The 13,850-nt window shown below is 48.4% G+C and overlaps 1 protein-coding gene and 1 pseudogene across 6 annotated transcripts in view; both read left to right on the forward strand.

The window, feature by feature from the left end:
- The first annotated feature begins 7,511 nt into the window (after positions 1–7,511).
- On the forward strand, positions 7,512–10,844 carry LOC102403638 (annotated as a pseudogene).
- Positions 10,830–13,850, forward strand: part of CBFB (core-binding factor subunit beta) — a 49,088-nt gene continuing 46,067 nt past the window's right edge. For 3 of the 6 annotated variants that reach the window (XM_044932030.2, XM_044932029.2, XM_044932031.2), the window contains exons 1-2: positions 10,830–11,009; positions 11,535–11,621. In XM_044932030.2, the coding sequence (XP_044787965.1) occupies positions 10,845–11,009; positions 11,535–11,621 (252 nt within the window). In that variant the 5' untranslated portion in view covers positions 10,830–10,844. Of the gene's footprint in view, positions 11,309–11,534; positions 11,622–13,850 lie in introns of all 6 variants that reach the window. The other 3 variants (XM_006072075.4, XM_006072076.4, XM_044932032.2) reach the window with 3 other exon arrangements.

Here is a 13,850-nt window from a genome sequence, read left to right on the forward strand (position 1 = left end):
AGAATGGCCTTATTTCTATGTCCCCACGGTTTCCCAAGTGGTGCTAGTGGTAAAGAGTCAGCCTGTCCATGTAGAAGACGTTAAGGATGTGCAGGTTCAGTCCCTGAGTCGGGAAGATCCCCTGGAGGAAGGCATGCCAACCCACCTCAGTACTCTTGCCTGGAGAATTCCATGGAGAGAGGAGCCTGGCAGACTACAGTCCATAGGGTCACAAAGAGTCAGCAACTTAGCACGCATGCATGCACACCACTCAGGTCTGGTCTTAGTAGGGAAGGGCTGGAAGCCTGCCTTGTGCCCTAGAACCTCACTCAGAACCTGCTGGACCAGACTTCCTGTGAAGCAGAAGGGATCACTTCTAAGGGAATGAGAATTCCCCCTTTCTACATACCAAGGTGATTAGCTGTATGGAGAGAGGGTGGGGGAAGACTGTGAGAAAGTGGGTGTGGGGATTGAGTAAAGAAGAGAGACCATGACAGATATACCACCTTGGGTCCTTTGTGGAATGAGGTGACAATGCATTAAATTAAAGCATGAGAGGACTTCCCTGGTGGTTCAGTGGCTAAAACTCTGTGCTCCCTATGCAGGATGCCTGGGTTCAGTCCTGGTCAGGGAACTAGATCCCACATGCCCTAGCTAAGAGGTCGCATGCTGCAACTAAAGATCCTGCCTGCCACAACGGAGACAGAAGCTCCTGCTACATCTAAGACCTGGCACAGCCAAGTAAGTAAATAAATGAATGAAAAAAAAAAAAGGAAGATATGGAGATAGGTGACAAAGACAGTGGAACCGTCTGCCAAGAAACTTAGAGGGTGGAGAAAAGAAACAGAAGCAGGTGCACATGCACCCAGACAAGCAAATGGACAGCGAGCCAGGGCAGTGCTGGGGGCTGTCCTGGAGAAGGGCACTACCTGGGCACTTAGAAGGGGGCAGAGAGCAAAGGATTTGTTTCTCATCCCAGTTGTCTGACCGCTGAGACCCTTTGGGACATGACAGAAGGGTCACCTGGAAAGGCTGTGGGAGCACAGAGATGAACCTATCTTGGGCTGGGTTGGGGTGTTGGGGAAGGCTTCCAGGAGGAGCACCTGAAAGGACTAGTAGGAAAGAGTGGAGGGATGGAGGTGGAGAGGTAAGGGGAGGAACCCAGGCCCGGAGGCAGGAATTAGCCTCTTCCATCCCAGCAGCTGTGCATCAGCGTGGCCCACACAGGAAGATTAAAAGAGGAACCAGGCCCAGAGCTGGAGCACCAGGCCTGTAAGCCTGGGAGGGAACACGGCCCCTACCCTGAGGTACTGGAGAGCCGTGGGAAGGACAGGCACTGGTTAGGCTTATCTTCCAGAAGGAGCAACTGGAGGAGGAGAAGGGAGAAGTAGGGAAGCCAGGGAAAGGTGGTGCAGAACTGGAAGTGAGTCCTTCAGAGAACAGAGCAAACAACTTCATAAAGCAGATGGGCAAGACTTGGTGACAGAGGAGGGGAGGGGTGGTGGAAGTTGAGAGAGACTCCTAGGTGGGATGAGAAACAGATCCTTTGCTCTCTGCCCTCTTCTAAGTGCCCAGGTAGTGCCCTGCTCCAGGACACCCCCCAGCACTGTCCTGGCTCTCTGTCCATTTGCTTGGGCCAAGGCAGGAGGTCAGCTCTGAGCATCCACGCGCTGCCATCCACAGGTGGCAGCCCAGGCTGCCAAGGCTCTGAGCCTTGGCTCAGAGCTCTCCCACCCAGCCTTGGAACTCACATGCAGCCACCCTAGGGCCTGGGCCCAGGAAAAGGCCCAAGAGAGTGTCCAGCCCAGGTTGGGGGCACAGCCCAGAAGGCCAGGTGTTACTGGGGGAGCTCCTCCCCTCTGACCCCCCTCGCCAGAAGCTAATCAAGGTAGTACTGTAGCCTCCTGCCGCTGACCTCTGACGTTGCAATGATAGCTCCATGGCCATGAGGGGTTGAGTTTGGGCCTCTTTGTGGAGCAAATCAGAAGGGGAGGAAGGCCCATTGGAACCCTGAAAGAACTCAGAAGCTAAGAGCAGACAGCCTCACAGAACAGAGCTCAACCTGTCTCTTTTAGGCAGAGTTTGGGAGCTGTGTGTTCCTCTCTGGGCCTGTCCTCTGTGTGTGTCCTCAGGCAGGCCGCTGCTTATCTGGGCCTGGTTTCTACTCTCCAGTGCACTGGGAGCAATCTCTGGGGTAGGACACTGCTCTAGCCTCCCTCTCCTCCAGCTACGGTCCAGGACTCCTGTGTACTCTCAGCCTATTCATCCACAGGTGCTATGGAGGAGCACACCCATGACCTCTCCAAGGAGTCACTGGGTGATCATTATGTATCTTCTACTGTGAAGGAGCAAGGACCCTTTGAAAGGGGAGCCTGAAGGTGGAAGAAAAGCCTTTCAGGAAATTAGCCCCAGTGGCAGGAAAATTCATCAAAAGCTGGCAGAAGTGCTGGCTGCTGATTCATGTCTCTTACCTAAGGAACAGCTCTTTTGGGCTGAGGGCAGGACTGGTAGCTTCCAGAGTCTTCCAAAGACCCCAGACCCAAAACTTCAAAACACTGGACCTTTAACTGGGATTTTCAGCATCTGGTGGGGGGAGGGGCACCATCATCCGTTTTTTGGTTCCTGAATCATGGGATTCTACAGTACTAGGAAAAGCTGCTGATAGATAGTGGCCTTGAGTTTGAGTACAACTGCTGTATGATCTCAGACACTCAGGTGACCTCTCTGATCCTCTCTGCCAGAAGGAATTCTGACCTTGCCTACCTTCTAGGTGACCAATACATCTATAATATTCAGTGCATGTGTGCTAAGTCTCTTCAGTTGTGTCCGATTCTTTGCGACCATATGGACTGTAGCCCATCAGGCTCCCCTGTCCATGGGATTCTCCAGGCAAGAATACTGGAGTGGGTTGCCATGCTTTCCTCCAAGGGATCTTCCCGACCTAGGGATTGAACCCAGGTTTAAATGGCACCCCACTCCAGTACTCTTGCCTGGAAAATCCCATGGACGGAGGAGCCTGGTAGGCTATAGTCCATGGGGTCTCAAAGAGTTGGACGCTTTCACTTTCACTGAGCAATTTCACTTTCACTTTCCTGAATTGCAGCCAGATTCTTTACCACCTGAGCTGCAAAGGAAGCCCATAATGCTCAGTACACCTGGGAAAAGAATAATTTTTCATGAAGAGTGAGGATGGAACCATATCAGAACAATTCTCGGTAGAGGGACCATCCAGCAGGAAAACAGTCTGGATGTGGAACTCATTATTATGGTGGCACTTACCTCCCTCCCACTGCCAGGTATTACGGCAGGCAGAAGAGCTGTTGCAGGACACCCCTCCAGGGAGCACTGTTTACCTGGCTTACAGTGTGAACGAGCCCCAAAATGTAACCTGAACTCCACGCCCTTTGTACTCTCGACCTACCACCTACATGCATGCTTACACCACCCATGCCTCAGAGAAGCCGCTGATGGGATCTCTTGGTTACCATCTCACCCAAAACATCCACACTGGGTGGTCTTTGTAGCCCCCTCCTCTTCCAGCCTGTCCATGGCTGCCTTCAGCTCCCAGAACTGGTCTGGCCACCAGGCCAGCCTGATCATTTGAAGCAGAATCCTTCGAAGGAGCTATGGATATAGCAGACCCCAGAACCACAGGGAATCCCTTCCAGGCTGGTGAGGTGGCCATGGGCTAGTAACTCTGTTGGCCTATTTTTAAGACAGTGTTACAGCGCAATTGGGAAACCCTGCTTGCAAGGATGGTTTAGAGCTCAGCAAATTGGGGAAAGAATCCAAGAACAAGGCCAAGTTTCAAGGTATCAGCAGGGAGACAAAAGGAGAGAAGATAAAAGAGGATGCATTTGGACTCAGGCGTCAATAAATGAGCCAGAAGTGGTTGTTGAATTATTCAGCCTCCTTTATTGATCCATTGATCTCTATCTGCAGGTCTTGGTTTATTCTTGGTTGGCATTTCCTCTGTCTGAGACAGTGGGAAGAGAAATGGAGAGAAGAAAGGAACAGGTTTTTAAGACTCCAGAAGAGAGAAGAGGCAAGGCCAAAGAGAAATTTGACAACAGGTATCAGGAACCTTAAAATGCCTGTATCTTTTGACATGGTGGATCTGTTTTCTGGAAATTGACCCTAAAAACACTATCCAAAACTTTTAAGAAACAGCCTTCAAGCATCACGATATTCACAGAAGCCTTATTTTATAGCACTGAATAACGGGAAACAATCTAAATAGTTATGTCCAACAATAAGGGATCAGCCAAGAAGTCATTAGGAGTTTTATATGATTACATGGGGAAATACTTATGCCATAGGATTAGGTCAAAATGGAGCATTCAAAACTGTACCCATAGGGGAATTCTGTGGTGCTCCAGTGGTTACGACTGTGTGCTTTCACTGCCAAGGGCCTGATTTCAATCCCTGATCAGAGAACGAAGATTCTGCAAGCTGCACAGCATGGCCAAAAAAACCCACAAAACCCTGTACATACAGAATGTCATAACTGTGTGAAGAAAGTTAGATGGAAAAGGGCCAAAGAAAATATACCAAAATGTTAGCAATGATTGTCTTCAAGTGACAGGGTTCTCTTTTTTTTCTCCCCCCTATATTTCCTAAATTTTCTACAATATGCACAAGTTTTAAATAATTAAAACAAAGTGTAAGGATGGAGCAAAAGACACTCATATGCGGTGTCTGCACAGAAGTAAAATAAGCACAAAGTAGTAGGGAGCTGATTCCTTCTAGAACCCAGGGTACTGCTATGTCTTAGGTCTGCTGACCATCTCCCTGGCACATCAAATGGACAGAACTGACAGGATGAGGTGATACTGCAGGGCAGTCACTCTGCAGAGAGCAGTCAAAGGCCCCTGAACTCATTATTTAAAGAGAAAGCATGAGGGACTTCTGTGGCAGTCCAGCGGCTAAGGCTCTGTACTCCCAACGCAGGGGCCTGGGTACCATCCGTGGTCAGGAAACTGAGATCCCACATGCTGCAACCAAGACCTGGCACAGTCAAATCAATAAACATTTTAAAAAAGAAAGGAAAGAAAACAAATAAGAGTTTTCCCATACAAGAAAGGGGAGGAGGTCAGGCTAGATAGAGGGGACAGTGAGAGCAAAGGCCCTGAGGCATGTGGGAAGCACAAGCAGGCCAGTGTGGTCAGGTGGCAGGGTGCCATGGGGAGACACAATGGGAGATGGGATTGAGAAGGAGAGGAATGACTGTCAGGGGGTCCCATAAGCTGGGCTGAGGGCCTTTGCCTCTCAGCCATAGGCAAATCGGGGGCTTGGGGGAGGGTTTCAGCAGCAGGGCAGTGTGGTTAGAGCTACATTCTCCAGTTCCCTAGTCTAGACTGTTTGCCATCACCCTCCAGAAACTCAGAGAGGAGGGCAGGGGAAGGGGAGCCATCCAGCAGCCCTCACACATGGTCAGCCAGACCTCCTGACCCCAGCCTGGCCCTCTGCCCACCACACCAGGTTCAGGCCCCACCTCCGGCCACTCAGACAAACCCCTTCGCCTCCCATGACAAAGAGGCTCATTTGGTGCCTGGGCAAGATTTTGCAAACGTCAACCTTGTAATTACAAGGATGAAATCATCTGGTTCCTTTTAAGCAAACGGGTTTATTGATCCCAACACTGAAGAAATGCTATTCTGGGGAAATTTGCTCCTCTCTGCTTTCCTCTCCCTCTGGGATGGATGAACTGATGGGGGTGTTGGGGGTCGGGGGCCAGGCGGTGGTGGCAGGGCAGTTAAGAAGGGGGAGAACTTCCCAGAGGGAAAATTCTTATGGGCCCAAGGGTGAATTATATGGTATGTAAATTATATCTCAAAAAAATTATTTAGGGCTCAGGAAACTGCCTCATTTAGGTGGATGATACCCCATCCTGGACTTCAGCCCATCTCCATCCAAAGACTAGAAGCTGAGTAGAGCTAGGCTTTGATGGCTCTGTGCCAACCACTAATTCTCCTTCTCTCCCACCCCCCTCAACGTTCATTTGTGGCTCCCAGATCCTGTTTCAGCTTTAAGATGGTACACTATTTCCTCAGTAATTGAATGGATGCTGTTTCTTTAGAAAAAAGTGCACAGAGGTTCAGGGACCTGGGAGGACCTCACCCCAACTTTGAAGAGAGACAGATGTGGGTGGCTGCTGACACCGGATCTGGATAAAGCCATCCTTTCTGCTGGACCTGGGAGGCAGGATGTCTAGGCCCTGACCAACCAAGCCAAGGAGGGACAAACAGTTGGGCTCAGGGGACAGGAATGTTCAACCATCAAGGGCAAGAGCCGCATCCTGCCACAAGGCCCATAGTAAGACCCCTCCACCCAACCTGTTGGGGCCCCTTTGGGAGCATGGTAGGGTGCTTCAGGAGAGTGACCCCAGCTCTCTACAAGCTCGCACGCAGTTTGGTGAAGGAGACAAGCTGGGCATCCTTACCAGTAGAAGCCTTGGAATGGAATGGTTAAGAGCCCCAGCCCCTCTGAACCTCGGTTTCCTCATCTGTAGAATAGGGTCAATAAGAACAAACTTGCAGGGTTATGATGAGGAGTGAACAAAGGATATACCCCCAGTGCTTAGCCATTTCATTAACTCTAATGGGTCAGGGTCTTGTCTGGGTCCTATGGCCACCTATTTACCTTTTCAGGATCTCCTTTTCCTCATCTCAGATAGGGACAAGGAGGCCTGTCTTAGAAGGTGGTTGTGTGAATTAACTGAGATAAGGGGTATAAAAGCACCCCGCTCAGAGGTTCACAGTTGAACCAGACAGTTAACGGTTCCCTCAACACCCTGCTCAGCAGTATCGTCCATTTACTGCCCACCCTTTCAAGATCAGTGGGAGCAGCTGCCCACTCGGGAAGTAGGAGAGAGAAGGCCCTGGACTGATTGAATCCTTAACGGAAAGCTCCAAGCAGTAGGACTTCAGAGAATTCAACCAGGTTTATGGGGGTGTTTCTCAGCAATGAACAGTCACCCTCAGGCTTCAATCTGTGGGTCCTACTAGAGCTGGCTGGTAGCAAACTCCTTCATGGGGTGGTGCCTGAACCAATCCATACCCATCAGACAGAAGCACAGAGCTAAATATATGTGATGTGTGTGAAATTTTCTTTTATTAATTTCCTTTAATCCAGTTTTTAAAATAAGTGAAAAAAATTAACAACCATTAAAAAAAAAAAAAAAAAAGGCATACAGAGTTCAGCCGAGGAGATGGCCTCCTTTGGCCTGCGGCTTGTTTCCCGGTTGTCCTGGCTGTTTGGATGCCAGACAATGCCGAGTGTGGGTTACCCTGTGGCCTGGAGTTGCCAAAGGCTGTCTGTGGTGCTGCTGTTCTGGGTCCGCCTGGCAGACTCTCCCATCCCTTTCCCTCCAGACGGCATTCCCCACCTCTGTGAGGCTGACACTTAGAGTACTCTGTCCTGCTCTGTACTCCCACTGCTTCCAGTCCAGCTCCCTTGAGCTTAGAAGGGATATGTCTTGACCATCACCTTTGTCAAAAAATTCATGGTGGCTTTCTGCCTCAGCTGCTGCCATGGCTCCTGTGAAAAAGCTTGTGGCAAAGGGCAAAAAAAAAGAAGCTGGTTCTGAAGTTTTACCTTTGACTACACCTACCCTGTAAAAGGTAGCATCATAGATGCTGCCAATTTTGAGCAGTTTCTTTAGAAGAGAATCAAAGTGAATGGAAAAGCTGAGAATCTTGGTGGAGGGGTTGTTACAGTCAAAAGAAGCAAGAGCAGGACTACTGTAATGTCTGAGGTGCCTTTCTCCAAAAGGTATTTGAAATATCTCACCAAAAAATATTTGCAGAAGAATAATCTACATGATAGGTTTCCCAGGTGGCGCTAGTGGTAAAGAACCTACCTGCCAATGCAGGAGACATACATAAAAGACTTGAGTTTGATCCCTGGATCAGGAAGATCCCCTGGAGGAGGGCATAGCAACCGACTCCAGTTTTCTTGCCTGTGAAATTCCATGGACAGAGGAGCCTGGTGGACTACAGTCCAAGTAACATGACTTTGTGATTAAACAACAACAACAACTACATGATTGGTTATCTGTAGTTGTTAACAGCAAAGAAAGTTAGGAATTGCGTTACTTCCAGATTAGTCAAGATCAAGAAGAGGACGAACTTGAAGGTTAAAACTCAATTATCCGGAATATTTTGTATGAGTTCTTTTATATATATATATATGTAATATATATAATATTATATAATTTTTTAAAAAAACCTTTTTTTGTTTACTTTTCTTCACCGCATCTCAGTTGCGGCATGTGGGATCTACTTCCCAGACCAGGGATCAAACTGCCCCCCTGCACTGGGAGCGCGAGTCCTAGCGATTGGACCATCAGGAAAGCCCCTCTGTATGAGTCCTCGAATAAAACTTGGGAACAGAATCAACAAACAGTTCATGTCTGGTCTGAGCATCTAGGCCACTCTAGTGAGATTTCAACTTTTATTTATTCCACATCTCCCAGGGAAAAAACAATTTATTGCTGGAGTCCAGACACCAAGGTCGGCTGCAGCTCTGTGAGCCCTACCTGGACCCACTGTGGAGTAAGAGTGCTTCCTTGTGAAGCATCTATCAGAGACAGAAATGAAAGGTTTTACGCAAGTATCTACCTAAACAGAATATGGCGACGTTGCATGGTATCACATGGGATATCCTTTTTTCCTACTATGGAAGCCAACAGCAGAAACTCTGCTCCCTTGACCACAGTCCTTGTTGACTGACAGCAAACTCATCATCTTCCTCTTGTTCAAACAATGATTGTATTGTCTTGGTGCCCAAAGATCTTCTTAGCTGAACTGGGAAGATGTAAGGGAGAAGCTGCAGATGGATGAAAACTTCTGTTCCTTGTGAGTGGCTTGGTTCTGCCTTGGTAACTGGGGTAGAGGCTGCCTCACTTACCTCTTAACATAAAGTGCAGATACTTTAAGGCTGGTTTTGTCTGCACTTTGTGCTGATGTGAAGTTTCCCCCTTCAGTTTCACTGGAACATTTAAACAGTGAAATAAATGGCACCTTCTGCCAGATGTAGCTGATACAAACTGCTCAGTGGGCCCACCATGTACTCTTACTCCCTCCTTTCGGGGAAAACTTTTCTTCCCTTCTTTCAATCATTGGCTTTTCTCTGAAGTTGCCAATCGCAGGCCCCCCAGGCCCCCAGTCCGCAATGGGACAGCATGTGACATAAGGTGGCTGATGTCATCACATCTGCTTGGATATGGTGATTTGGCAGAGGGGAGAGTGTGGGACCCAGATTAGGCCAATCCGGGAGATGGAAATTTTGGAGACAGAGAAGTGGATGTTTCCATCCTTTGTCAGGAAATGAATGCCATTGATGAGATGCTGAGAGAATTAGCAGTGAGAAGAAACAGAGAAAGGAAAAAGTCCCACTCTGTGGTTTACTTAAAACTGACACCTTTTTAGCTTTTTTTTTTTAATTGGTTTTCTGTCATTTGCAACTGAAAAGCACCCAAGGGAAAGATTCTGAGATACCTGGAGACCCAACAAAAGTGGTTGGTGACATCCATATCTATGTATACCCTTTCTGTTAGTGTACATACATACATTCACACAGGCTTGGTGTAGGCCAGGGAGCATGCCCTTGGAAGAAGTTGATTCTATGTTTGCTACTCAGAAAGTGTGTGTTTGTTAAAACCTCTGGCCTGCAGGTTTGATTTTGCTGAAAACTCTCCCCCTGACCTTGGGCAATCCATCACTAACTGGACCTTAGTTAGAGTGAAAAACCAATCCAGTTTGCCAGGAACTGAGTGGTTTCCTGGGACATGGGACTTCCATTGCTAAAACCAGGATAGTCCATCATCCTAGCTCAGTTCTATATCTGTAAAAATGAGATTGGATTAGACTAGAAAGGCCTGGGAAAGTCTGCCAAATCCTGCATTCAGGCAGACATTGCCAATTGCCCTTGGCACTAACTCCTGTAAGTTTAAGTGCATTCTTACAATCCTTTGCTGTAAGACCAGCTACTGTCAAAACTGGCACCTATTTGCCATACTCGGACTGAGTTTTTGACAAGCCGAGATGTTAAGGGTCAGAATTTATTGAGGACCAACTTTAAGTAAAGCTCTGCTGTAAATCCCATGTCAGGCTGTCTCCAGCCTAAGCTAAAGGACTTCCCTAGAACTTGTGGGTCTTGTTTTTTAGGATTTGATTGTACATTTGTGTAAATATATGAACCGGTATTGGGTTATTAATTCAGCTTGTTCTTTGTAAACTTAAATTTATTGAGTGTTCATCATGTGCTAAAACTACATAAAAGCTCTCAGGCCAGCTAATACTGCGAGCTTGTGAGTGCCTGCATTTTTGGAAAGAAGCAAACTGAGGCTTTGTGGTCCAGTGCCTATCTAAGGGCTCCAGCCAGCAGGCAGGGGAGTGAGTGAGGTCCTATTTGAGGCCCTTCTGATTCCAACAACTCAGACCTTTCCACCATGATGCGGGTTCAATTGGATCTCTTTAGTCTCTTTCCACCGTTAGTCTTTGATGTGCACAGCTTGCACTCCTCCTGGTCAGTTTTCGGAATCTCCAAGGACTTAAGTTTTCAAAGGAGACTTTGGAGTCTCCTTCAAAGTCTCCAAGGACTTAAGTTTCCTGGCGTTCAGGTGACAATTTGGGGTTACTCCGCGCTTCTGGGGAGCCCAAAAGTTCCAGGCAGTGTAGAGGAAGGACTCGCGCGGACCGCTCCTTATCTCCAAGAACGGGGCAGATCCCCCACTGAACGAAGTGGCCGGCCAGGAGAAAAGGGGCCGCGCGGCGCCGCGGGAGGAGCCGGGTTTCGCTGCAGTCCAGCGGCCCCGCAAGCGGACTTGCGGCGCATGCGCGGCGCGTGTCGCAGAGTTGTGAATGGTGCGTTTTGTTTGCCGGAGTTTGGGGCGGGCGGGCGCGCGAGGAGGAGGGGTGGGGCCGACGGGGGCGGGGCGGGGCGGGCGGGCTAGCGAGGTGGGCGGCGAGAGGAAGTGGCGGCGGCGGCGGCGGCCGGGGGCGGCGAATGTTGGATCCGCGCGGGCGGTAGGCAACGGCTTAGGCGGCGGCGGCGTGGGCTGGGCTCGAGCGGGCGGCGGCACCTTAGACTCCCGGGCGCGGGAGCCCACGCGGGCGGGCGCCTGAAACAAAGGGAAGCGAGAGTCAGGGCGCCGCGGGTGGGCGGTCAGTCGGTCAGCGCGGAGCCGGCCAGCGGGTGCCCGCGGAAGCCTGGAGCCCGGCGGCCGGCGCGGCCTCAGGGCGGGAAGATGCCGCGCGTCGTGCCCGACCAGAGAAGCAAGTTCGAGAACGAGGAGTTCTTCAGGAAGCTGAGCCGCGAATGTGAGGTGAGGCAGGCGGGCGGCGGGGAGGCCGCGGCGCGCCCCGAGCGGGCCCGGGAGGAGAAAAGTTTGGGCGGTGCGGCCCCGGGGATCCCCGCGCCGGCGCGCCCGCTGAGGGGCAATCTCGCCCGGGCAGCCGTCTGCCCGCTGACTGCTTGCCCTTATCAGGGCGGCGCGGGGCGGACGGCGTCGCGGATTTGGCTCCTGATTTCGGGCCGTCTCTGCCTTGCAGATTAAGTACACGGGCTTCAGGGACCGGCCCCACGAGGAGCGCCAGGCGCGCTTCCAGAACGCCTGCCGCGACGGCCGCTCGGAAATCGTAAGTCGGCGGGACTGGGGCGCAGGGGAGTGAGGCGCGCGCGGGTCACTTGTTGCACGGGGGCCGCCGCGGCCCAGGCCGGTTCCGGACGGCGCCGCGAACGCCGCGGCTCCCGGAACTGAGCGGGCGCCGTCTCACTTCCTACTCGGGATTCAAAATGCGAAACCAGACACTGGCGGGCCGCGTCCTCGCGGGGAGACGCTTCCCGGTGGCCGTCGGCGGGTGGATTATGTTTCCCACACACGACTTGGACACTTTGCCGCGAGTGGATCTCAAACCCGAGCCCAATTAAACCAGGAAAGGTCACTGTATAGGCTGTGACCCTGATTACAGAAAGAGTGGGGATATTAGTAGGAAGAAAACACCCGTAGGGAAAAAGAAGTGGGCTTCGTTCAAAATCGTTTCTTGGGCGATAGTTTGGTTCTTAACGCTAGATTTTGCATAAATCTATGTGTGAAGCTATCTCTTTTTTTCAGTAGAGCTGAGAATAAATCAGAGGGTAAATCCAGTTATCTGTTGTCCTAAGAGGGAAAAAAAGAAGCCCCCCAAAACGTGCCATCTTTTCTTCGCATATTAAGCTTCAGGAGAATCGGAAGGAAACCTTTTTTTCCCTCCAAACCTAAAAAAACATATCCCGCTTAGGCCTGCAGTTTTAAAGAATCGCATGGATTTGCAAAACCCATAGTCGATCTGAGGCCCTGTTTTAGGTGCTAGATTTGGTGCTTTACCTCCACCAAACGTTATGTTGAAAAAAAATTCAAGTATCCTAGTTCCCCTCATCTCCTTTTGGTTTGTCCTATTGGAGGTGCTAATGAGGAGAGAATGATGGAGCCAAAAAGTGCATCGGAAAAAACTAAAGAGTAGAGGCTGGTTGTTAATTTTTTAAGAAGTTGAGGCACTGTATAATGGAATCTGATTATCTGCTCCATGACTTGGGCCAGTGCATCTTCACACACTTGAAGCCACAGGCGCAGTTTGATTTTAGGTTAACAATAGCAAGACATGTTGGACCATTTGCTTCTCCCATTCCCTGTACAGGAGAGAATATTTTTATTGAGACATAATTCACATATCATAAAATTCTCCCTTTTCATCACTGAAATCAAGTTTATTTTTTAAAAATATTTTGATGTTTAAGACAAAGGCTTTTTAAATTGTATTACAGATAATGAGAAGATATGGCCAACTTAACTAGGAACTCTAGAATATTTGGTCGTTATTGCACATTATAAAAGAAAATGTCTAGCTTTTAGCCCACTTCCTTGAGTAGTTGTAATTGTTATATGATTCAGATATATAGGACAAATAGTTTTTAGTTTTGGCACGAAGTGGTAGAAGAATCTTTCCTTACTTAGTTGGTTCAGTGATTATATCATCCTTTGTCTGGATTTCCTTTTGGAAAAGGTGGATGGTATACCCAACCAATGGATTTCTTGGAAGTAATTGATGTAAGTATAAAAAATGAGCTATAAAATGCTATTGTAATTTTTTAGAGCTGAGGTTTTTGGGGAAACCTAGGGAAATATAGTTAATAGGGTATTTTCTGTCATACCAAATTTTACTGCATGTGATTATGAATTGGAAGTATAATTTAAGTGTATTTGAATATATATGAATTCATAGTATATTTGAATTACTATATCATATATAACATGAATTGACTGTTACAGCAGTATTATAGGTTGCTTGTATTTGTTATAAATTCCTCTTCAGGGATAAATCAGACGTTCTAATTCTAGGCCTTCTCTTCTTCCAAAAATCTGATCCTACAAATTTTAATAAATTCTTAATTTCTGACAAGTATTTAAGTTAAAGAAGGTAGGTAGTTTGAATTTCATCTAAGAATTGTAATTAAGACAGCACAGTTTAATGTGTTGAATAATATAACTTTGTATTTGGAAGGAATTTCACTTTTTCCTCTCCAGTTTTCTCCCTTTAATTCAATGTTAGCCATACTTAAATTAACAGAGTTTTAGCTTCTAGGGGATAGAGACCACATTAATTTCATATATGCCCCCTTTGTATGGGTTTTGCACAGTATCTTTTGTATCATAAGCGCTTGATTATTTGAATTTAAAGGTTACTTCATTTAATGCCCCAAATTTATCTTACAACTTGTAAACAGGCTGTGGCTTTTACTTATTTGGTGGTGGAAAATAGGTGGGGAAAGGCATTTTTTTGGCTTCTATTTTAATAGCAGCCATGTATGATAAAAGTATATAGTTCTCT

Source organism: Bubalus bubalis, chromosome 18 (genome assembly GCF_019923935.1).
Source record: "Bubalus bubalis isolate 160015118507 breed Murrah chromosome 18, NDDB_SH_1, whole genome shotgun sequence".
Classification (NCBI taxonomy): domain Eukaryota; kingdom Metazoa; phylum Chordata; class Mammalia; order Artiodactyla; family Bovidae; genus Bubalus; species Bubalus bubalis.